Source organism: Neolamprologus brichardi, chromosome 13 (genome assembly GCF_056152115.1).
Source record: "Neolamprologus brichardi isolate AB-2024 chromosome 13, ASM5615211v1, whole genome shotgun sequence".
Taxonomy (NCBI): domain Eukaryota; kingdom Metazoa; phylum Chordata; class Actinopteri; order Cichliformes; family Cichlidae; genus Neolamprologus; species Neolamprologus brichardi.
In genome coordinates, this window is record NC_142116.1 from 15,296,593 (window position 1) to 15,321,855 (window position 25,263).

At 42.2% G+C, this 25,263-nt stretch overlaps 2 protein-coding genes across 2 annotated transcripts in view; one reads left to right on the forward strand and one right to left on the reverse strand.

Annotated features, from left to right (window-relative positions):
* Nucleotides 1-5,485, forward strand: part of lzts2a (leucine zipper, putative tumor suppressor 2a) — a 44,197-nt gene extending 38,712 nt beyond the window's left edge. Inside the window, exons 4-9 of the mRNA XM_087850225.1 lie at nt 158-814; nt 907-1,029; nt 1,284-1,430; nt 1,670-2,185; nt 2,359-2,463; nt 2,596-5,485. Of these exons, the coding sequence (XP_087706351.1) occupies nt 158-814; nt 907-1,029; nt 1,284-1,430; nt 1,670-2,185; nt 2,359-2,463; nt 2,596-2,778 (1,731 nt within the window). The 3' untranslated portion in view covers nt 2,779-5,485. The remainder of the gene's footprint in view (nt 1-157; nt 815-906; nt 1,030-1,283; nt 1,431-1,669; nt 2,186-2,358; nt 2,464-2,595) is intronic.
* A 1,399-nt stretch (nt 5,486-6,884) lies between these two features.
* pdzd7a (PDZ domain containing 7a) lies at nt 6,885-24,507 on the reverse strand. Its single transcript, XM_035904804.2, has 15 exons — nt 24,318-24,507; nt 23,300-23,437; nt 22,994-23,168; nt 22,410-22,586; nt 21,969-22,116; nt 19,223-19,283; nt 18,086-18,613; nt 14,895-15,050; nt 13,798-13,958; nt 12,748-12,839; nt 12,577-12,668; nt 12,348-12,416; nt 11,004-11,663; nt 10,565-10,665; nt 6,885-7,061 (listed from the first exon to the last, which is right to left on the reverse strand). The coding sequence occupies exons 1-15, from the start codon at nt 24,505-24,507 to the stop codon at nt 6,885-6,887; spliced, it is 2,925 nt and encodes a 974-aa protein (XP_035760697.2).
* Nucleotides 24,508-25,263: the final 756 nt, after the last annotated feature.

A 25,263-nucleotide genomic window follows, 5' to 3' on the forward strand; every position in this document is an offset into this window, starting at 1 on the left:
AATATCAATTAAACCAAACCAAACTAATCAGAGCCTTGTGGGGTGGCCTGCCAGCACATCGCTCAGCCTTTACTAATTAGTTTTACTCAGTCATTACTAATTAGCACAACAGTCATTAATGCTAGATGTTGTTTTTTTTAATAATCTACACTTTCAGAACATGGAGAAAGTGCTGATCCGTCCTACAGCGTTCAAGCCTGTCGTTCCCAAGAATCGGCACTCCGTACAGTATCTTTCGCCACGGCCAGGTGCCAGCACTCTGTCGGAGGCCAGCCTCAACCTTCTGCTGCCCCATGGAGGATCCAGCAGTGCCAGCGGTACAAGCGGGAATGGTGGAAGCAGCAGTTCCAACTCTGAAGGGAAGTGCAACTCCTACACCGGTGGTCGCAATGCTCGGAGCAGTCAGTCCTGCTCCATGTCAGATTCAGGGAGGAACTCTCTCTCCAGCCTCCCTACTCACAGCAGCACAGGTTACAGTTTGGCTCCCAGTGAGGGCTCCAGTGCTGGTTCTGGGTCAGGAGGCCAGCTGGAGCCTGTGTCGGGCATCAGCCGAAATACGTCTGGTGGAGGCGGGAGCCACGGTCACAGTAACTCAGACAGTGGACGTTCCTCGTCCAGCAAGAGCACAGGCTCGGGGTCACTTAGTGGGCGCGGGCAGCCCCTGTCAGACAGTGGGTCCTGTGGCCACTCTCCACCCCCCGTGGAGGGTTACGAGGCCGTGGTGAGGGAGCTCGAGGAGAAGCTGAGGGAACGGGACCTGGAGCTCCAGCAGCTCAGAGAAAATCTGGACGAGAATGAAGCTGCCATCTGCCAGGTGAGACACGGTCGCCTCAAGACACCGATCATAAACTTGATATGCTGAGGAGCTGATGTTTGACCTCTCAGCTGCGTCTTTTACCGTGACAGGTGTATGAAGAGAAGCAGCGCCGCTGTGAAAGAGAGATGGAGGAGCTGAGACAGAGCTGTGCCACGAAGATGAAGCAGGCCTCTCAGAAGGCACAGAGAGCACAGCAGGTGCTTCAATTACAGGTATGCCAAGTATTTAAAAATATTAAATGAAGAAATGTAAGTGTTAAATTAGAAAGCTCGATTAATCCATTACACATAAAATTGCATTGAACCCAAACTCTGCTACAAATGTGTTTGTTTTTGTTCCAGTCATTTTTAATGTTGTCTTATGCTTTAGTAGTTTTCTCTCTCCACACTTGCATGTCTTATTTTAGATTAGCATATCTGTGTTTTTGTACGAAAGCATGATCATGTGCATCTTTGTGTGTTGTCAGGTATTTCAGCTACAGCAGGAGAAAAAGAAGCTACAGGAGGACTTCTCCTCTCTGCTGCAGGACAGAGAGACACTGGAAAGGAGGTGCGCCACAATCCAGAGGGAGCAGACCCAACTAGGGCCACGTCTGGAGGAGACAAAGTGGGAGGTAAGTGAAAGTGAGATACCAGACAGTCAGTCATGAATCTGTCAGAAGCAGCGCGGTGATTAAATGTCTCAGCTGTGAATTTGTGTGATCCTATTTTTGTTTGTCAGTTGCTCTCTTCATTTTCTGTTCATCTCTTACTTTTTAGCAACTAATCAAAACATTAAATCCTGAAACGAACTTATAAGCTTGGAAGAAATTGAGGTTTGCCTCTCTCTCACTTTCTTTCTGTTGTTCACCAGGTATGTCAAAAGTCAGGAGAGATCTCTCTCCTGAAGCAGCAGCTTAAGGAGATCCAGTCGGAGCTCAGCCAGAAGGCAGGAGACATTGTGGTCTTGAAGGCCCAGCTTAGAGAAGCTCGCTCTGAGCTGCAAGCCAGCCAGGTTCGATCCCAGGAGGCCCAGACTGCTCTGCGGACAAGGTCACTGGAGCTGGAGGTCTGTGAAAATGAACTCCAGAGGCGCAAGAGTGAAGCTGAGCTGCTCCGGGAGAAAGTGAGCCGTTTGGAAGAGGAGACAGCCCGGCTACGTGACGCTCTGACCGGTCACAGCGGACCTGCTCTGCCTGGAAATGCAGCCATGAAGGGGCAATGCATGAGTCTGACGCTGCAACAGGGTAGAGCTGTGGCAGGAAGGGGAGGTCCCAGTCCCTCTGTGTACCGCAACGGAGAGGAGACTCATCTGGTCTGGGGTGGAGAGAGCGATGAAGCCAAGGCTCAGAGGCAGAATGCAGAAACAGTGTTGGGACTCAGGCAACAGGTATGTGTTTTTCGGTAACTTTTATGTGATGAAAGTGAATTGATGCATCTAGCAAGGTTTTGTGTCAGCTCAGTTTTGTGGCCTTTTGATAGGAATACTTTGCATTCTGTGCTGTCAGTTTTTTGCTTTAAATTTCTGTAAGAAAAGGAACTAAACATAATACACCAAAACAGGTTGATAGGCTGAAGGCTGAGCTCATGTATGAGAGGAGGACTGGTGAGGAGCAGCTGTCACGTTTCGACGAAGAGAGGCGGGTGTGGCAGGAGGAAAAGGAGAAGGTAAACATTTCGTGGCGACTGACTTTAAATCTTTTTCCTTCAGCGTGACACGTGTCAAACTAGATTTTAAAGCTTATGCTAATCCTCCTTACCTATGTACTTAACTCAAATGCTGTTTTCCCATCAACTCAGGTAATCCACTACCAGAAACAGCTGCAGCAGAACTACATCCAGATGTACCGTCGCAACCGTGATCTGGAGAGAGTGATGAGGGAGCTGAGTCTGGAGCTGGAGAACAGGGACATGGAGGACTATGAAGTGCGCAGCGGCAGCAATGACATCCACTTTGAGGAAATCACTGCCACAGAGATATAAACACACACGCGCTGCGAGCAATATGTCCAAATAAAAACCATGGCAACACTCTGAAGGTGTAAACCAAACAATCAACTCTGGGCCAAATACTGCACTATCTTCAACGTGGCTTTGCCCGGATCATCGAGCAAGCACTCACCACCCGTCACTGTTAAAAGGGAGCTCTCCCAAAAGGTGCATTCTCACTTCCTGCTAACGCAAATGTACTCCCAGTAAATCCTTTTAAGGTGTCTCCCACTACGCTTTTAATGGGTTTTTATTCCACTACAAAGCCAGCACAAAGACCTGTTTTCATCTGTGGGAGCGAGAGGAGGGAAAGAAGTGTTTTATTTCTCAGACCACGTTCAAATCAGGGTATTGAAAATCGATGGGAACCTTAAAGCAAAAAAACATTACTACACACAGAGAAATCTGGTTACAACTTTGTTGGTAGCACACGACGTGAAACACCCAGACACCAGCGTGCACGTACTCATGCACCACGAGAGATGACCAATCAATCACCTGGTTATTAAAGCCGACGTCATCACCCGCCCGAACCGTGCTCAACGGCGACACAAACCCCCGCTGCACCAGTCCTCCAATCCCAAATATTACTGTTAACTGCTGTTTGTATTTCATGGAGTTGATAGCATCAACAGTTCATTTTACCAAGTCTAAAAAAATACCAATATTTTGTTCTTTTGCTTGTGCGTATTTGATGAGGAATGTATTGTCACTTCTGAGAAATGCAGTAACGAGAGCATCTGAGAAGCACGCTGTTATTTTTGCACAACTTCCCTGCCCTCTTTTTGTTCAGGACTCAACTGTTTTCAATTCAAACAAACCAATACTGACGTGCGCCTCCTTGCTTACATGTGAACATCCTATTCAGCCGTTTCCGAAAACCTACCGGGAACGCCAAACCAAACGCTCAAAGGAAATGCTTTATTTGAACTCTGCTCAAGTTTTCAAGACCACCAACTGTTGCACATGTGTCAATTCTTTAGACAATGCGCCGATCTCACATAAACGTTTTAGTATAAGTGACATTTCCAGGATGCTGCCGATTCCCCTCTTTCTCTGTCTTTTTCTTCTCTCTGTTTGCTTCTTACTCAGCTATTTTTATAACAGTGAAAGGCACCTCTGTGGTTGGTATCAGGAAACTAAAAATAGAGCATATTTACAGTATTACAGAGATTTAAGCCAGTGTTTGAACTGTTTGCATTCTTATTCAGAGTTTCCATTTATCTCCCTTCACTCCCATTAGTTCCCTTTATGTACCTCTTGGCAAAGCAAAGCCAAATAACTGTTATGAAGTCTTCCTACCCTTCCCGTTTTTCCTGCCCACTAGATTATACTCTTCACTGACTGATATACGGAAGTGAGACTGGCATGTCTGCATGTCTTTGTTGTATGAGATTTCAGAAGAAACTGGTTCACGCAGCAGTCAGGTGAGAGTTTGCAGATGCAGTAGCTCCAGCACTGAATGTCCTCAAGGCAGGTCAGTTTTTGATGGCCTAAATATAAACCGGCAAGGAGCATGTTACATATAAAAACTGTGGGTTGCGCTGCTGTTTTCTCACGGTATTATGCAGGGCTGTGCATAGGACTGAGCATGGCGGTAGTGGGCTGCTGAGAGCTTTTATTTTGCAAAGAGTCTATATCGAGGATTAATAGTTAAATGAAAATCTATATAATGGAGGAGATGTTGTATATTTTTTATATATATATAGCACCCGAAGATATTTTGTTGTAGTACTGGTATAAGTGTGTGGATTAATGTATATCTCATACCAATATTTCAAATGATGGATCAATTGCAAATGGAGGCGGCGACAAAGGAAGAGTGCACCTAATACTGTAATGCATGAAAATTTAATGTTTACATTATATAATCTGTGTGGAAAACCTTCTAATGACCAAACCTTGCAGGTGATAGAGCAGCGGGGATCTCTTATTTTAGGCTACTTTTTGGTCTGTTGTCTCTCCGTTTTGATTGATCTTTCACTTGACTGTCTGCATCATAATCTCATTCACGCTGTCGTCTTCAGGTTTTCCCACGTCATTCGTTTAGAACTGCACAAGTCGTTTTTGAGGGATTCGTTATTAAGTTATGGCCAGAGAGAATATAGCTCATGGCTATATTTGGCTATATTTTGCATGACATAACCACATAACTGTGGCTGAGGAGGTATTGTGGAGCATTAAAGGTCTGCGCATAAATTGTGATTGCGAAGTAAAGCCATTGAAAGTAACTTTGAACGGAACAAGCTTAGTTTATCCAACCACTTTCACGTTGTTAACCAAGCCTAGACTGTTATTACTCACCACAGGTTCATATTAACAGCAAGCACAGGTGTTCGAAAGCAGACTCCCTCACTCCAAAGCACTGTGTGCATATCGGATTCCCATTTCCTCCCCCTCATCGTTGCATGACCATTTTTCTGTGTAAATATGTAAAACACTAAATAGTATAACTGAGTGACATTGTCTTTTATTTAGACAAAATATCTATTTCAAATGTAGCCACTGTGACTAGACCAAAGCAACGTAACACACTTTTTTTTGTGGCGCTTTTTTCCCATCCTTTTATGTGCTTTTTTTTTTTTTTTTGAACATTTGCTTACTTTGTGTCTTCATTCATTCATAGAGTATGTAGTTGTCCATGTATATTTTTATGTGTACATTTCTTGTACAAATGACTGTTTTTAATTAAAGAACAAGTTGTCACATCTTGAAGTGATTGCAGATTTAATTGCTTCTGAAAATTTTTTTGCTTATTTTTAGGTTGAATGGCACTTCTCCTCTGACCTTTGACGTGAACAAGGCATTTTCAGAATTTCATCTCAGAAAACTGCAGATCACTGTATGTTTTCTCTTTGTCAGGCCCTAGAGATAGTTCTTCGAGAAAATTCCAATATATCAGCAGTTTCTGAAATACTCCACCAGGCATGTCGCACTTAGTTTGAACTTTAGCAGTTCGTCTTGACCAAGTTTATGTGCTTAAACACACGGATGCACCGGCATCTGATTAAGTGATTAGATAGGTCCGTTAAAGAGCAGGTGAACAAGTGCATCTAACAAAGTAGCCAGTGACTAACTCAAAGGCACAGACATGCTCACTTTCATCTTAAGAATTTAATTCCATGCAGGCATATAAACAATTCAGCTTTTCTATCACTTATTAAAATCAAGCTTGAGTAACATTTTCTCAGCGTTTTTCCCGACTGCCCATCTATAGAATTAAGGCACTAAGCACACTGCTTTCTCCCATCCATATTTCTTTAACCCGACTTTTATTTGTGCCACTGGCCCTGCATTTCTCATTGACATGTTTTTCCAACTCTTCCACATGTCTCCATAAGCTCCATCCACAGCATGGTGTAATTAAGCCTCCAAAGTGGCGGATGGCTCCAGAATACAGGCACCTCTGCCAGAGAAATACAGCACAAAAAAAAATACTGAGCAGCAATTTGCAATAATCTCCCCAGACATCCTCTAAACCCAAACTATCAGTTTTGACATAATACAGGGATTTAATCTGAGTATAAATCTATAAATCTCATAATGCTGGCTGAGGTAATCTCCCTCTGGCATGCCTGCAGGGCTGCTGGGCTGAGATGCTTCAAGTAAAAAGTGCAGACCACTGGCTCCACTATCAGACAGTGCTCAGAGGTCACGGCAAAGTTGCCACGTGTTGAATAGTGGCACTATTCTAACCAAAGATCATGAATTACACGATCCTATCACAAAAGCGTCTTTTAGAAAACGTGCAACATATGCATTTAGTAAAAGTTTTTCTAAAAACTAAGAATCATATAAAATTCATACAATTGCAACATTTGGTTTTCATCTCGCATTACATTATAGCAAAAGTGACCTTTATCTTGACAAATATGCAGCTGTATTAGTCTTCAAAACCAGCTGCAACCTTTATGCAAGACATACTTTATGGTGTATTTTGTCATAACTTTGCCTTTGATTGTCTCCGCTGTGACCGGAGCGCTACCTATCCCATATTTCTTCTTCTGGGGTGAATCCTGTATTTATTAAGTCCCAGAGGAGCTGCAGGTTTTGTTGTCCTTCATGCCCGAGCAGCAACCTGGCTGTGAGGCACACAGAGTTTAGTCAGCAAGTCTGTTGGGGCTGCTGGGGTCGGTAGAGACCTTAGGGACCTTGACCACAAAAACCATCGGCTCTTTGGCCTTGTTGCTGAATGCACGCCGAATTACATCCACGGCGTGCTGATGAGTCACTCCCTCCAGACTCTCTCCATCTACAGACAACAGCTCGTACCCTGCCTGCAGATTCAAACACATGCAAAAGGGTAAAAGAACATTGAAAAACCACAGAAAAAGATTGAGTATCCTTTGTAAGCATGTTTTCCTCCATTTGTGTATCTCTTTTTTGTGTCTATTTTTTTTTCAGAGCAACATTAAAGACAGTTTCCATAACACTGCAGAGATTGTGCCCCTCTGTGAAAAAATGTAATTTATGCCAAAGAGAGTTGGAGCTCTCCCACTTCTTTAATGCATTCACACTGAGGGCTGTCACTAGTGCACGTATAAAGTTTCCCCTTCAGCACAAGGTCTTTGGAAAAAGAATATACACTGAGACAGCCGCACAGTTAGGACTATGCTTGCCGTTTCCTGCAGGATGCGAGCAGAGAGTGGCAAATCTTTGCAGCCTCGAGGAGAGGAACTTCCTCTGATGTCATCAGCGTTTGTCAAGGATGCACCTGCCTAATGTGCTCAATCTCAGCGAAGGTTAGAAACACAGAAACACACAAGGCCGACGGCCATTGTTGTACCTTCTTTTTTTTCCCTTTCCCTTTTCCTTTCGAGTCATTAGACACAAAAAGATTATTTTCCCTTCATTCTCTACCACTCTGTTCCATCTGTTACAGCTCTAACCTATTTGGCCTGTATGGATGAGGTTAGATCCGGGCTGCTGATTTTCTTCTTTCTTTTTTTTTCCCCAGAGTCCGGTGTTCACCAACAACCCTATAGCCCTCCGTGCAAACAGTATCAAAAGATTTAGCTCCATTTAACCAAAGAGGAGATTAAAAAGTGCTTTTTCATTTTTGAAAAGTAATTTATCTGAATTAAATAGATCACAACCTAATCTGCCCCATCCTCTTTACAGCCATTTATACTGAGCATTTACGAGGTTCTCTATTTTCCAGCCAACAAATAACATGGCCTGTAATAATAACTACAGCTTGCATGGGAGGATCTGAGGCCAAATAGCTCATGTACTGGGCTGAGAGAAGTATAGCTCAGAGTGTTGGTTATCATAAATGTAACACCACTCATGCTCTAATTGTAGATCGGGACAGTGGTTCGTGGCTGCTCAAATTTTGAGATAACTTTCTCTAAAATACTAAAAAAAACATTTTCTTTTTGCCTTGTGTTTAGAGAATCACTGCATTAGGATTGCATGTAAACATGCCTGCTTCTGCTAAGCAGCACTAATCAGCAGGTCCAGCTGTTGGGAATGTCATTTTGCAGGTATTAACTCAGCTGTCACGCTGACGTGACTCGCTTACGTCCACGTTCCTGCCGGTGAAGGCAGATGGCAGCGTCTAATGAACAGGACAGCACGTGTCTCATGACTAATACACACACAATGCAATATTCTCTGGTGTGATTATCATGTGGGTCTAAGGAAACAGGATGCGTGTTAACACTGAGCCCGCCTGATCTCACTTCCCTCTGCAGAATACAGGGAGATAACACTGAGCCGTGGAGCTGATATGAGCAAGCTGACATGCCTGGTTGTTAGGTGTGAGGAGGAGACCACAGATAGCACAGGAGTGCTAGTGAGTAGCCATATATCTGTGTCTAAGCCTCATAGCCAACAACCTGTCTGTTTTTAGTCATGCTGGTGAGATGGCTAAGAAAAGATCATAGTGTCATTAGGATGCAATGTTGCTTAAATCCCTTACTTTGAACCAGACTGAAACGTCGCTTTAAATATTTGATGAATTACATTTGGTATATTCTTTTGTTGAGTCCTAGAGTGAAAACCTTTAATGATTCCTTGTTTTTTTTCTATCAATGCTTGGTTTTGAGTAAATTTTATGCAGAGCATTATGTTCCTCATTAGGATAACTGGTGATCCTCAAACATTTACCACCTCAGTCATCTGTAATGTGTCGAAAACCTTACTTGAGTACTAAAATCAAAACTATTATGTAACGTGTAACCCTGTGGCTAGATGCTATGTCCTGCTGGAAAAGGAAGTTTGCATAAAGTTTTTCAGCCGGTGGAACCGTGAAGAGCTCTAAAATGTTTTGGTAGATGGCGGTGTTGACTTTGGACTTTGATAAAAACACAGGGGACCCACCACTGCCAACATCAGCAGATGACACCTGGTGGCACCTCAGATCATCACAACCTGCAGAAACTTTACACTGGACTTGGATTCTGTATCCCTCCACTCTTCCTCCAGACTTGAAAGAGGACTTTGGACCACTGAACAACAGTCCAGTTCTTTTCTACTTAGCTGAACTAAGGCACTTCTCTTGTCTGTGGTTCAGAAGTGGTTTGATATTAGGACTACTACAGCTCTAGCTCCTCTCCTGAAGAAAGATGTGAAAGATGGAAACAGCCTCAGTCAACGCCTTGTGAAGCTCTCCAAAGTTCTCGAAACAACTTTTCTTGACAATCCTCTCAAAGCTGCAGTCACCCCTGTCGCTTGTGCTCCTTTATCTACCAATCAAGTTTCCATCAATATGCTTTGATACAGCTGTCTGTGAACCACCAGCCTTTTCAGCAATGACCTGCGGCTTACCCTCTTTGTGGAGGCTGTCTATGAGTTTCATGTGGACTGTCAGGTCAGCAGACTCCCCATAATTGTGGTTGTATGTACTAAACTAGCCTGAGAGATACACAGTATTTATACTCTTTGAAATTCAAAAAATCAACATTTTATTATTTTGAGATATTTTTTCTATTATTTTTTTTTCTGTAAGCCATAACTGTCAAAAGTAAAACAGAGTTTAATTGCACAGTAAATCTAGGATATCCTAAATGTTCATTTTTATTAAACTGATAGAAAATGTTGAATTTTTTCCACAATATTCAAATGTTTTGAGATGCACCAACACAGATGTGGAGTTTGTATGAATGTGAATGTAGGTATCTGTACACAGAGGGCCAGGGAAAGTTAGTTAGATATGGGATTGCCCACATGTTTGACACTAATCAGGAATAACACTCAGATAGCAGTTGTCAACTGATAACTTGCAGCTAGGAAACATACGAATTTGTCTGCAAACACGAGTACATAATGTCAGCCTCCTACTGCTGGAATAAGTATGTTTCAACTTTGCACACAAACATTTCTTCCCAAGCATCTCTAATTCCACTGAGCTTTAAGAATAAGTCTGTGATTAACTTTAGTGAATGAGCGCATGTGTAGCATATGTGTTTCAGTGAACCAGGCCAAGAAGACTGTTAAGTTACTTTGCAGGCAATATATTACCAATACATTAGCAGACCAGCATCCATGTACCTCATCAATAATGAAAGTGATGGGCCACTTGAGATGGCTCTCATCTACTCTCCACTCCTCATTGCACACGTCTCTGTCATAGACACAATTACTTCATAGCAACAACTCATAACCTCAGGACTGAGGGCTGGCACATACCTCTCACAATCTGCTACAGACAAACACATTAGTTATAAAATCTGGTTGTTATGAAAGTTAATTCTGAATATTTAAGGTGGATTTAATTATTGTTATGTTATCTATCTATCTATCTATCTATAGATATATATTCATGCTAGACGCTGACCTTCAAAGCCTGATTTGTAGATGCAGCTCCACCTGGAAAGATTTTCTCAATCTTTATCATGGGCTGGATTCTAGACTCTACACCTCCAGAGATACTAATACCTGTAAACACACAGAAAAAGAACAATAATAAACTGAGGGCATGCTTGGCAGTACCACATGTTTTGTAACTAGTCTTGCACTGTATCGATTGGTCGTTTGGTCTTTTTTTGTGTGAACTCTTATAAATGCATTTTAGTTTAGCAGTTAGTGATGCCCTGACCTCTACTGGTCATGTAAGAGACAGCTTAGGATGAGTCACTAAGCAGTTTGTATTGTGCTTACAAGCGCATATACGGTCACAGATTAAAAACGATTTTAGAAGCTAGCATTAAAGCAAACCCTGAAATTTCAGTTTAAAGTTAAATGAAAGTCTCAACAAGTGCTGTTTTTTTATTTACCCAGTGAGTGCTTGGCCTTGGAAATGGTCAAAGTGGCGATTTCACACTCCTTGGGAGGTAGAGTTTGTCTTCCTTTCACTTTTTGACCATTTTGTGAGTGTCCATTCACTTGCTGAGTACTCCCGGCCTTGGACGGGCTCTTCTCCCTCTGGGGATCAAATACCTCAGCCAGAGGGGTTCTGCCTCTCTGCTGTGAGGGAACGTGTACGCTGACCTCCGTGTAGCCCTCTTGCCGGCTCTGTCTGCCATATATACTGTCAGGACTGCCCTCTCTCCTCACTCTCCCATGGCCATTCCTCACAGGTGACCGCCCTCGTTCATCGTCCCCTCGGTCAGACACGGACAACAAGGAGACCTCATCGTACCACGACGCCCCATTCTCTCTTCTGATTGGGGATCGATGGGGTTGGTGGCCACGTTTAGTGCTGTGTGGGGATTCTTTGAGGAGGAAGCTGTGAGTGGGCAAGGGGCTTGGGGAACGGGAGCGCACAGAGGATACATAGTTGTCCACAGGTACATCCAGCAGAGGGGTGAAGGCACGGGATGGCGAGAGATGGCCAGACCGTTGACCTGACACACGCAGTCTCTCCAACTCCTCGATCAACCGGCGCTCATGCAGTCTGTCGTGGACCGGCTGCAGACAAAATCCACCCTTGTAGTCTGTACAAACATATAAACAGTGAGTGACTGAGTCAGTGCATATTATAAAGCTTATGATGGAGCAGAATCAGTGCTGTGAGTTTCATCCGTGCTTTCTACTTCCATGTTAAAACTTGGCTATGCTGGCAGAAGACAGAACAACGACAGCTCAGAGACGTTTTGACAGATATCTGCTGTTTTCATAATACTGACCCTTTGACCCGGGCCTATGACCTCAGAGGCGGCTGCAATCAGTCTCAAGATGGGACTGATTGTGTCTCGCTTGCTTTTAAATGAAGTAAATGCTCAAAGCATCTTTGCATTGTTGAAGTGTCACACAGCACGTCTCTGTCTTTTCTGTATGCCACCGAGATGTAAAACAACCCTCTTCAGCACGAGCACGGGAAACCTGATCTGTTCGGTGTGTGTGTGTGTAGTTGTGTGTGTGTCCTCTTTATATGAGGGTGGGGAATGTGTGCCAGGGACAGGATATGGTCTGCGTGTGAAGGTGTTTGGCTTTGACCTATGAATATAAGATGAGGCAGGAATAAAGTGGCAGAAAACTAGAGACAGAAAGAGAGAGATTTGAGCCTCTGTATAAGTTATATTCCTACAGGAGCCATCAAGCAGATAGAGAGAAAGGTTGAAGAAAGGACCGAGGTCTAGATAAGGAGAGTGCGAGAGCAAGAGATACAGCCCATGTACCTGGGATTGGGGTGATGAGGTGACGACGAGGAGTTCCACTACGAGGAGAACGCAGAGCCGGGGAACGCGCTAAAAATAAAGATTTCATTTTTTTTAATCTCACTTGAAAAATTCTTTCCTGTTTTTTTATTCTGTCACAGCTTAGAATTTAATCTTGTAAAACTGGATAAATAAACAACAACAACAACAAAATATCAGGGCAGTGATGTCAGGTGCATCCTATGCTTACATGAGCGACTCTTGAGAATATCGTACGCTTCCAGCTCAAAAGGCATGACCATGCTGTCAAAGCGACCCAACTCAGTCGTTGGTATCAGCATTCTGCAGTGGATATAAAGCGGACATGTAGTTCATACAGCATGTAAACACATAAAGCAGTATTATGCCTTGTGTATCTCACCTTATTTCCCTGAGAAGCAGCAGTTTCTCTGGCCTGTCCAAGATTGCCAGAAGGGGACGCACCAAGTCCTCGATCACAGAGTCGGACAGAAACTGTAGGAAGGATTTGATTGGTGCACAAATTAAAGTAGGCAAACAAAAAGAACCAGCTGGACATGTACACTGAGGATCTGACTGAGCTCAAAAAATATTTATACCCAGAATACTGACTTTAAGTAAATTTGATTACATGTAAAACAAACTTGTAATTTTGTTACATACGTGCACTAAAAAACATTAATTTAATGGAAATTAAGGAACAGAAATGTACTTGATTAGTGTCCATTCAGTTTACATAAAGCATATTTTGCTTAATCGACAATTATTTGAATCAATAAACATTTGATTTTAAATATTTCAGTATGATTTTGCTCAAAATTATTGCTTCATCTTTATGAGAGCGAAGAATCATTTTTTTGAGTGTGTGATTATAAAATTAGTTTTATAATGTCATCTCTGCGAGAAGTTTTTACACCTCTGGATACATCTCAGCTTGTCCAAGAAAAGTTTGCTTCACACACCGAGGCTCCAGTATCTCAAGATACACATTTACAGCACGAGACAAATTTGTGATAAAACATATTATAGATTAGAGATAATGGGAAGTATAGTTTTTAGAGCTCTGCACTTGCTGTGACTAAAAGCTCAGCGTGCAGAAGAACTTTACGTGATGAACTGAGCACATGTTTATACCTCTGCAGCAAGTCCTAACTTTTTTGTCTTCGACCTCCCTTTTGTTTTGTCCCGTCTCTCTAAGCTCTCTTTTCAATACCCTCTGAGGTCAGACAACGGGCTAGCCAAGGAGCTGAATATTTTAGAATTAAGGTGGACTGAGAATGAATCAAATGACAGCTTATGTTCGATCCCGATCATAAAGACAGGCCAAATCCATCTTTTGTCACAGCTGTTACACGACACATCTGTGACTAAAGAACAGTCGATGACTCACTGCACTCTCACAGCAGCGTGCCTCTGAGGTGTGAGAGATGGTAATTTCAGTTTAGAAACTCACTCGCCGACAGTGTCTCATCACAGCGGCCACCTCATCCTGACTGAGCAGTTTCTTTGCCATGTCCTCCACGTGCTGCAGGACCTCGAGTCGGGGCAGTGGGCTGCCAGCTCGGGATTCCCTTGGGGAGGTCAAGAGGTGGAATGGGCGCCCCCGTTCCTTATCTAAAGAATTATGGAGTTAATGTTACACATGAATGTTATACTCTTACAGGACTTTACAACATTAGAGATGAATAAAACCCTAAACATAATGGAACACCTCTATAAATCAGGGAAAGCAATGCAAAAAGTTACAAAATCTTACTTATTACTGCAAACTTGTCATCTCACGAGGCTGTTTTAACATTTGAATTCTGTATTATAGCTCTGTCATGGTAGAGCACTGGCTTTTTGTCTTCAGGTCATTTTCTATCTCTCTCTTTGTTGTAGGATTGGTTGGGCAGGTCGGAGCGTGGGTTCCTGCTGTTCAGAAAACACACTTGTAGTTCACTAACCTTATCAGGAGCTGGTATTAAAAGGGAAGCTCCATACTGAGTCTCCATCACAGCACACCACACCACTGTGTGCCATCTCAGATTGGTAAACAGGCCTGATTCTTGGTTACTCCAGCTATTCTTGTTCTCTCCTCTGTCTTCATGATTTTGCTGCCCTGCTGAAGAAAAGACCCACCCGAGCTTTCTCACCTGCCACCTTCAAACCAGCACTACCCACAATGACTTATTTTAAAGAGGCTTTCCATCTCACCTCACTTGCATTCTCAACCTCCTTTGACCCTGAGAACAACCCAGTGCCCCTCTGTCCAAGCTCACTAGTCTTAGCTTCAAGTAAGAAACTCACACACTCCTAAAGACTTGATCTATAACTGGACTGTTGGGAAACCTCCCCTCACATTCTGCTGGATATAATGTCCTCACAGAGAACACTATTCCCTGATTATGATTAAAAGTGTGGCCTTAAAATGAACACTGTGTATTATAATTAGTCAATTTAACGACCTCTGAGTCATGTTCCACAATTTGTTCAAAACCTAAAGCAACATTTCACTTTGCAGGCTGCACTATGTGAAAGAAAACCCACACCCTGTGACCGCTCTCTCACCTTTGTTTGCACGGTGAGACGGCGACTTGGAGCGACTCCTCTCTTTTCGGTCTTTCTTAAATAAGAGGTTGACAAAGGTTTTGGAGCGTTTCAGACTAGTTTTACCCTCTTCTGAGCTTTTCTCCCTGTGTTGCCTTTTCTTCTTCTGTCTCTCCTCTAAAGGTGGGGGGGAAAACAGACAAATATCTCTTTTTAAATTAACACACATACTGTACTTTGTGCACTAAACAAACTATAGACTACATGTCATCTTTTTTGCAGTTATGTCTTGTACACAGGAAAATTCACTGAGCCACAGCAGGAGTAGGACATTCTGCATATCTGTGTTGGGTGTTGAAAACATAATTCATTAGGCCTTGTTGTGCTCAATGCTTAACTGTAAGCTGGTAACAGTGGCTGACACGCACTCTCCTTTATAAGCACAGACTTTTCATTTATCTTCCAGTCAACTTCTCTTTTCACTGCAGTAAATCTGACACTGTGGGAAGCAACAGTGTATCACTGATGAATTGCAGCCTCACCAACCTGAACACACCCCCATCTATTAGAAGCACTACAGAGAAGTGCTCCCGCTTACAATAACAAATGTCCAATCAGACCTAAGCTTTGCCCGAGCCCCCGCCAGGTTCTGAAGCTACGAGTGAGCTGGAGAAATTGAAAAGGAAAGGCTAATAACTCAACAGCCCCACCAAGGCTTGGATAGATATTTCTCCATATGTTTGCTCTTATTCATTTCTCACAGAGGTACAACAAGTGAGAGTAAAGGGCAGTGATTCATCATGAGTCTGTGGCAACCTTGTGCTCATAGACAAATTTTGTATGGAGCTTAAATCAGCCGTGGAGAGTCTGAATGTTCTTGTTTACTTTCTGGAGTGATGGAGGGTTAAGGCGTTGTTTAACTGATGCGTGTCCTATAGGAAGAGCCCAGAAGCAGTGAACTGTCACAAACATCAGCTCAATATCTGATAACAGTGCCGCAATTCTGGAAAGACTGATTTCTTAGTTGGGGTGGATAATATCAACACTGCAGAAGTGGCAATATTGTTTGGTAAAACTTTCAAGACAAGAGTGTCTTTTAAATCATTAAGACTACACATCTTTTAATGTGATGAACCAGCCACAGTGCATGACATTATTAGTATTTGTTTTTTGACCAATAAGCATTCATTATAAATTATTGCATAATTACATGAGCACATGTGTTTTGTACCAATCCTGATCATCTGGCTCATTTTTTATGCTGCTGTACATTTTTGTAACTGTATTCTGCATGCTTTCATGGTGTCCTGCTGACAAAATATGTCCAGGGTTAGATGAAAAGAACTTAAACACTCACTTTAGTAGGTACACCTGCTCAACAGCTCATTAACACAAATATCTATTTAGCCCATCACATGACAGAAACTGCATGCATGCATTTAAGCATGTAGACGTGGTCAGACAACCCACTGAAGTTCAAAGTGAGGTGTTTTTTAAAGCAGAAAGGTGATATAAGTGATAATTTTCACAACCATTTCTAGATTTTACAGAGAATGGTCCTAAAATTCCGTGTTGATGACAGAGCTGATAGGAAGGCAACAGTAAAGCAAATAACCACCTGTTATAACCAAGGGATGCAGAAGAGCATCTCTAAATGCACTGTAAATCAAGCCTTGAAGCAAATGGGCTACAACAAAAGACCTCACCACTGCAGCCAGCTAAGAATAGGAACCTGAGGCTAGAATTTGTCCAGCCTCACCAAAATCAGACAATGGAGGGTTGGCAAAACATTGTTGTCTGATGAGTTTTTAGCTTTTGCTGCGACCTTCAGATGGTAGGGTCAGAATCTGGCATAAACTGTCATGATCCTGGGTCATGTTGACCCAGCATTCTTAGTTTTCGTGTGTTTTGTATTTTGTTCTTTATTTATGCCATGGTTCCTAGGTTGTTCTGTTAAGATGTTGCTTATTTGATTTCCCATCGTGACTTTACCCCCTGTGTGCCCCCTCTGTGAATCTGTGAGCCCTCGTTTCCCCTCCTTGTGTTTTATTCCATGTTTTCTCCAGCCCGTTATGTCTGTGCTCTCCCTGTGCTCTCTCCTCCTGTCTGCACCTCTGTGTACTTCCTGTTTTACTTTGACAATCTCTTGTCAGTATACGACATGTTGTGTTTGCTCCTGCCCTGTCTCGTTATGATTATCTGTGTCAGCTGTGTTCCCCGTGTGCACCCACTTCCCTCGTTAACCCTGTGTGTATTTATGTCCACGTCTCGCTCAGTTCAGTGTTGTGTTGTCAATGTCCCTTCCCTGAACCTGTGTGCCTTTCTCTGTGTTCCCTCGGTCCTCAGTTTAGTTCTGTTTCTTTGTGAAGCCTGCAATAAAGCAGAGGTTTTGAGTTCAGCTTTTGTCTCTGTGAGTTTTGCGTTTGGGTCCTCATCTGCCTTCACACAGCTAGTTCATGACATAAACAACATGAAAGCATGGGTCCCTCCTGGCTTGTATCAATGGTCAGGCTGGTGGAGCTGTAGTGTTATAAGTGAGATATTTTCTTGGCACTCTTTGCATGCCTTAGTATCGACTGGGCATGGTTTAAATGCCACAACTTACCCGAGTATTGTTACTGACATCTCCACTCCTCTATAACCACCGTGTACCCATCTCCTGATGGCTGGATAATCAACTACTGTATGTCAGAAACTTTTATTGATCTTTGAGTATATCTAGTATATATCTATGAATAATGTGTCCAGCACCTTGAAACTATGCCATGATGAATTAAAGCAGTTCTGAAGGCATCAAGAGGGCCCAACCCGATACTAGCAAGATGTACCTAATACAGTCCATAATTAAAACCAGTGACGTAAAACATCACTTGTCAGCTTAAATTTTAAAAATTTAAAATTTAAAAATCGTCACATGAATAAACTGTGCATGTTGTACGCTCACTACCAAAATACTGAAATACTGAGAGCTTCATTTTTTATGCCACCATCTTGGTTTAACCACTGCTGCTAAAGTTAATAAATTAAAAAGTATTGTGTTTGTTTTGTTTTCTCAGAAAGCACCGCCTTAATTGTAAACACCTAGACTGTGACTAAAATATGTCCTAAATAGGCTGGAAAAAACTTGTCAGCTATTAATAAAGTACATAGAGAACTACCTTGCATCCACAGTTCCCCACATTTAACAACCCCAAAGAGCCTGCAGACCTCACCTGACTCTGTGATGTGACTCTGGGAACGACTGATTGGCTTCCTCGGTCTGCTGAGGGCCATCAGAGCTGCTGTCTTTGGTGAGTGTTTCTCAACTTCCTGCTTCCCTGATGACAGCGTTTTCACCCGTCCCTGTCCACCTTCTCCAGCTCCTCCCATCTCCCTTGGCCCTTCTCCTTTCCCACGTATGACCGTGTCCTTCAACACTAATGTGGCACCAACAGTCCGGCTTGTTTCTGTGGTGGACAGCCTTTCGGGGTGTGACCCGTTAGGCAACAGGTGGTCCTGGTAGTTTGGAGGTTGGGGTTCAGTCTGTATGGCGGAGTCAGCAGTTCGATCAGTACTGCTCGGACGTCGGGAGTGATCCTCAGTGCAGATGCCAATGTCTACCATCTCTGAGCCAAAGACAGGAGGGAAGAGGACCTGGGAGAGACCACTGAGGGAACTGAGAGGGGTGGTGGAGGACAATGACGAGGCAGAAGAGTTGGAGTCTGAACCCTGTGATGATGGTGGAGGGCCTCCATTGGCTACTATAGAACACAATCCAAAGAATATAAGGGATTAGTGTGTGTAACAGCTGCTATATGTTACAGCAACATAAATATACATGCTAGACTGTACTGTGGATAAAGTTTTCCCATAAAAGCTTAATTTGCTTCCTTCTTATTTCTGCTTTCTTTGAATGAAAACCTGTCTGTTCTCATATCCCCATAATCCTGTGAGCTTTTGATAGACAGAAAATAAAGCAGGGCTTCTTTTTTTTCTTTTTTCCTAATGAAACTCCAAAGTGACTCTGCATCTTGGCATCTCGACAGATGTCAAGTCATGCTCCATTCCAGATGACTGAGCTGCCTTTGAGTACACTGAATTAATCCCTAGCTGTGTTGAGATGGGCTCGTATCAAAGCAAAAAACAAGGACCTGGAGTCCTATTAAGAAACTGAATGACAGCTTTCTTGTTCAAGAAGGCTACACAAGGCCACTATCCCACTTATTTTTAAATGTTTCCAAGGAGACTCCACCATGTAGCTTAGATAAAATCTTCATTGATTTTGTTTAGTCAAGGCACGCCACCGTTCATTATCTCTTGTAAAACCTGTGTTAAACATTGTCCAGGGACTGTAAAAACAGTCAACATACACTTTTCCAGCCAGCCGTATTCTGCCACCATCTCCTTGTACGCGGGGTATCTGCCAGCTTCCTGTTGAAGATCAAAAAAACAAAATATTCATCGAGAACAGCAAACAGTCAGCATGATTACTATGAAGTAGACTCTCTAGACTTTATTGACTGTTAGTGAGGTTTTTCAACATTTAAAAATGAGCCAGCATTTGTTCATTTGGATTTTTTCCTGTAGTTTTTTGTTACTTGTGAGCCACATTCACAATCTGCAGCTGCTGAACTGTTTAAAAAGAGTTTACAATAACATGTTGATAATAGCAGTGTTTACATGAGGATCGTCAGCAAGTTCAGTTCCATTTAGTTTTATTTAGACAGCACCAAGTCATGACAACATTTTTTTTTACAAACATAATTTTATTTATTATGTTTGTATAGCTTGGTACATATTACACTGTATGTAGCTGGAGAGAAACAGCAATTTTTGTTGTTTTGTATGAAAATACACAAAGAACTGGCAATGGGGTGAATATGGATCTGAATCTGAATTTGATCTTAAAAGAAGGAATAGTGTCTTTTGAATCCAATTAAAGGACCTGAATCCTCCAAAAAATCTTCAGAGAGGAAAAACAGTCAGCACATGAATGTAAGGTGTACAGATGTGGAGACACGGCCTTTAAGAGAAGGACGGGGCTATCTACCGTATCCATACACTGAGGGTGCGATGGGAATTAGGAAAAGGGGGGAAGTAAAACATGGGTGAAAGTCATCAGAAAATCGCAAAGAAAGGAGCAAAATTCAAAGCAAAACACAAGTGACAACAAAATGAGTAAAATTGGATTATTTTTTTAAACTAAACACAGAGATGCAAAAACTTGCACTAAAACATGATCTAAAGTTAGAATAAGAAACATGGGAAACAACTAAAACTCTTCACTAGAGGAGGAATAAAGTAAACACAGAACTCAGAGATTTATTAATATTATAAAGCATCAAACTCACTAGAGAGTAATGAGGAAATTAAAACAGGAGTGCAAAAATCAGCCTGCCAAATATAAGAACCAAAACTTCAAACTCAAGCAGATAACTAACAATTCAAAACTTGGAGGTAGAAAAAAACTCCTGGGACAACAAACACGTTACTGTGTGCGCATTAGCATGTCACATACAGCTGAGAGTGATGAGAAGGTATCATTTTAGTTCTGCAGATTAATTTGACAAGATTACGACCACAGATATAAAACAATGGCTAACCAAAGTATTATCATTTGACATGAGTCCTGAATTCAATTTCAAGCTAGTCCATACACTAATCTTTAAGACATGACGCTCAAAACCAAAATGTGAACTTGGTGAAGAGGGCAAAAGGAAAGTCTTTATCCTTTGGGCACCACTTGCAATGACAATCCCTGGAATATTTGGACCAATCAATAAGCTGTCCACACATTAAAGCGAGCACTGGACTTACAAGTTGTTCTGCCTTTGATATTTTCAGTTATGCATGCCAGCTTAATTTCCACCTTTTGACCTCTGTGCAGCATCTTATTGTACTTAATGTTAGTTTAGTTATGTTATGTTTGCTCTAGTAATGGTTAGTAATTGCTTTAATATCCAGTTCAAATGAATCCTTACTTCAAATATAAAGTTGTAAGGATATTAAGGTGCTTGTATTTACTGTATAGGTTAGGGTAAATATTATGTGGTTCACAGAATTATAAAACATGTGGCTCTTGTAAGCACATAATACTGTATAATGCCTTCTCAACTTTTTTTTTAAGGAACTGTCTCATCAGCACTCATTTTTTCCTTTAAAAGCACAGGTGTGAGGGTCTTAAATAACAAAACCGTGCTTAACTATGTGTGTGATCCATCCATACAGGACAGGAAGAAGGCATAAATTAAGGCTTTCGGTTGATTATAACTTGATCCTCGCCTGCCTTTGAATAATGAACGTCGTGCCTGGCTGTTTTTCACACGTGGAACCTGAGATCAGGGGGGTAAAATGAGCATGCAGCAATGCTAGCGAGCTGAGAGCACGCCGCACATCACACATACACCGATTCATACGCACCTACACGCGGTGCCTTTATCCAGAAATGACACAGGTTAAGTGCTGTGGCCTAGCACACATACTCAGGCACACATAAGAAATTTGAGGGCTGTAAGCCAACTGTCTGCTCAGCAGTGCAGGCTCATTGAGAAGAGCCGGTGTTGTTTACACGCTAGCATTTATTATTGTGTCAGCACTCAAAGCTCCAATCAGCTGTTAAGTTTAAACTGAAGCAAATTATTAACACTCCATTGCAATTAGAGAACTTCCTGAAATCAAACTTCAGTCTCATTTCAGACAGCACTGAGTATGTTTTTAGTTTGGTGGTTTGACACAGTGTTGCTCATGTACATCTCAGCATTCAACTGGAGGTATGTTTATGTCCAAAAGAGGAAAAAAAGCCCAATATATACTCTCATGTTAGCTCTTTTTCTTGTGTTCCTCTCACTCCTTGGAATATATTTAGCTTTTTGGCTGTTAAATCCTCTACTCTCGTCACTTGCTCTGTGTGTGCTGTCTGAAACTGAGCCAAAACATTTAAGTCACAGGTTGTAAAAGGACAAAAAGAACAAAAATGTGTCCTCATGCTGTGACAGTCCTCTCATACCGTGTTAATTATAAAAATGTAAAAAAAAACAACAACAACAACCTAACAACCTGAAACTGATTAGCTCAACTTTAAACATATTTTTTCCTTTTTTTTTTTCTTTCGCTCACCCTGATGGTCAACATGACGTGGGTGTGGCTCTTCAGGACCTCCACCGCATTGCTGTGAGTGATGTCATCAAAGCTCACACCATTAGCTGCAAGGATCTGATCCCCCATTTTGATGCCATGCTGCTCTGCAAGTCCACCTGGGTCCAACCTGATGAGCAGTATGAAAAAATCCAGACATGAAAAAAAGAAATGTAACTACTAATTGAATTTAAATGTGAGCTTCTTTGCTTTGATCTACCACAAAGATTCAATAAATTTTGCAAATGAGATTATGATATCATCTTTAATTATTGGGGTTAATATTATTATTTGCAGCCAGGTGGGGTAAACCTGGATTCCACCAAGTGCACCAATGTAACCATCCTGATGCCCAAATGATTTTACAACAAGTACTAATTAATTTTTTTATCTCATGCAAAAAAACTGTGTTTGTATTCATACTTAGACACATAAATCCCCAATCCAAACTCTCGTCCTCCTCTGATGTTGAAGCCCAAGCAATAATCATCTGACGTGGTGAAGAGATGTACGATCCTGCGAAGAGCGCTGTCCGAACTGGCCTCTGAAGGTGTACGACCGCTCTCCTCCACTACCATCCGCCGGTGAATCAGATCCACCCTGCACGCACACACATAAACACACACAAAAGGAGACATATTGTATATGCACACATGAAAACACTCATATAAACTGCTTTCTCTCTGTCCACTGAAGTCAAGTGTGTCAGTATCAGATAATCAAGTAGCCATAAAGGTCACAGCAGTAATCAATCCACTGATGCCACATGAAACCTAGATACTGTATATCCCAAAAGAAAGATAACCAGTGTGAGCTACAGTCAAGTGACAAGACTTCACAAAACAAGAGCCACACAAAGGTCAGTGATAGTAGTTCCAAAGCTGTAGTCTTTTACATATTCAGCAATAAGTATTTCATCATAAAATACAGTTATTAGAAGTCAATATTTTACAGTAAATGTTTGATATCTTGGTAGTTTCCAGCCCTGCTGAGTGGACTGGCCTCACCATGTGGTCTTCTCCTTAGAGTAGCGGATGCCGGGGATCTTGCCCACCCGTCTCACCACCATCCTCAGCCTGTTGTTTCCTGTCAGGACCTTCACAGCACTGCTCATGGTGATGCTCTCCAGGCTGACCCCGTTCACCTCCACCAGCTTGTCACCCACAGTCAGCCCAGCCTCCGCTGCAGACACAGGCAGAATTCAGCATGAAAACCAGAAGACAACATTCCCACGTGTAAGCACACTGGAGGAAAAAAGCTTGTCGTGACCAATTACATAGACAGTCTGATGAACACACACACTTCTTCCTAACCTGCAGGGCTGTTGTCCTGCACCTTACTGACAAATATGCCGAGTCCATGTTCAGAGCCCCCGCGGACACTGAAACCCAGACGCCCATCTGGACTCTTATCTACTGTCACTGTGTGAATGTCTTCACTGTCATCCCCTCCTGCAAACACACAAAACACCGACATGAGTCCACCATAAATATGCACAGTGTGACCCACAAGTATTCCCAGGATTGGGACACTTGCAACAAAATATGATTTGAAAATTCAAAGCTGATGGGAAAACAACTCATTTACAAAGAACAGACAATAAATGACAAACAATAAACATTCTAACATTTAAAAGTTACTGATAACAAACCTATTGACTTTTAAACCTAAAACATATGTATCAACCTTAAATGAAAAACTTCATCCTTATGAACTTTTTCAGATCACAGGTCGACGGACTCTAATGAAGTTAACTGACAAATAAAATGCATTTATATAGGCTTATCTTTGAAAGCAACTTTATTTAACTGACATAATTTTTGCACAACTTGGGTGGTGCCTACTGTGAATACAACTAACCATTAATTAACATTTGTGTTGATCACTCTGTCTGATGTTGTCTCAATTAAATATTGGCCGATCAGTCTTTCAAATGTCAGAAATATCCAAAGCCAAAATTCACATCTTCACACAACTTTTTTGTCTCATCTTAAATGAGCAAAGCCTACTGCGGACATTCAGTTTATGATCACTGAAAACGAAGAAGACTACCAAAATTTTGCATTTTAGATACTTGAATTGTTTGTATTTCTGCTTAAAAAATAGAAAAGAGGATGACTAAAAAAGTTTTTAGTAACTCAGTTCTCATTCCCTTTTAGCTTAAAAACACATAAGATTAACTCTGTCCACAGTATTTTACATATGTATATCAGCTTGCTCTGAATTAATTTTAGACAAATATCTGTGTCACTGATTGTTCTGAATACACCTTTGCAGCCAGTTGCTGTGTTGCCATGGTAGCAGAAGACTGTTACTGGGACCAGACCTCACCATCAACAGGTGCATTGATGAGGATGACCCTGCCCATGGGTGAGGAGGACCTGCGTCTGTGGCGCTGCTTCTTCACCATGTAGCGTGTGGTGCTGTGGGAACCCCCATTCGGACCTCCGTTTTTAAAGTGGGGGTGCCCCCCTCCATTTGTCATCTCCCTCCAGGCTGGAGTTTGAAAGGAGTCAGCCATGGTAAGTGTCCAAAAACTCTTCCCTCAGTCATCCAGGCGAGAGGATATGTGGAGTCCCAGGTCAGGATGGCAGAGATGGAGCCAAGTGTTTGGGGAAAGGCAGTGAGGGACAAATAACTTGTAAAATGGACACTTTAGCACCTACTTGTCCAAACTGATCCCCACTGGAGGAAGCAAGTAAAAAAGCTGCTGGTAACATCCCTAATCTCAAGTGACATCCGTTTCATTCAGTAGATAAAGCTTAAAAATAGAAACCAGGTTGAAAAAAACCTCTGACTTCAGCTGAAGCCACACAGCTAAGTCACAAAACACAAAAGTTGGCTAAAAGAAAAGCTCCATGACTGAAGAGAGGGATTTTCTCACACTCAGATATAATCCTGGTCTTATAAGTCAAAGATGTTGGCGTGATCCAACAGTGTCCTCTGTACCTTCAGAAACCACAGGGTACCCGGTGCCCGCTGTCTGCAGAGAAGTCAGCAGTGCAGGGTGATTCCCCTCTGGTCATGTTTAATTAAACGGCCTGTTGTGAAAAGAATATGTTGTGATGAGTAATGTGGCCTCAGAGCTGAAGAATAGACAATGAAGTCCTTTAATTCTGACACAGTATTGACCTGTGAGGATAAGAAACACTCACTGAACTCCCGTGGCCGTCTATTAATCAGCACCATGGACAGCAACTCAGTGAGCACGCATATAACCAACAGGCCTAATTTGACAGTAAGTTATATGGCGACAGTTTGCAGGGAGGCATAATTA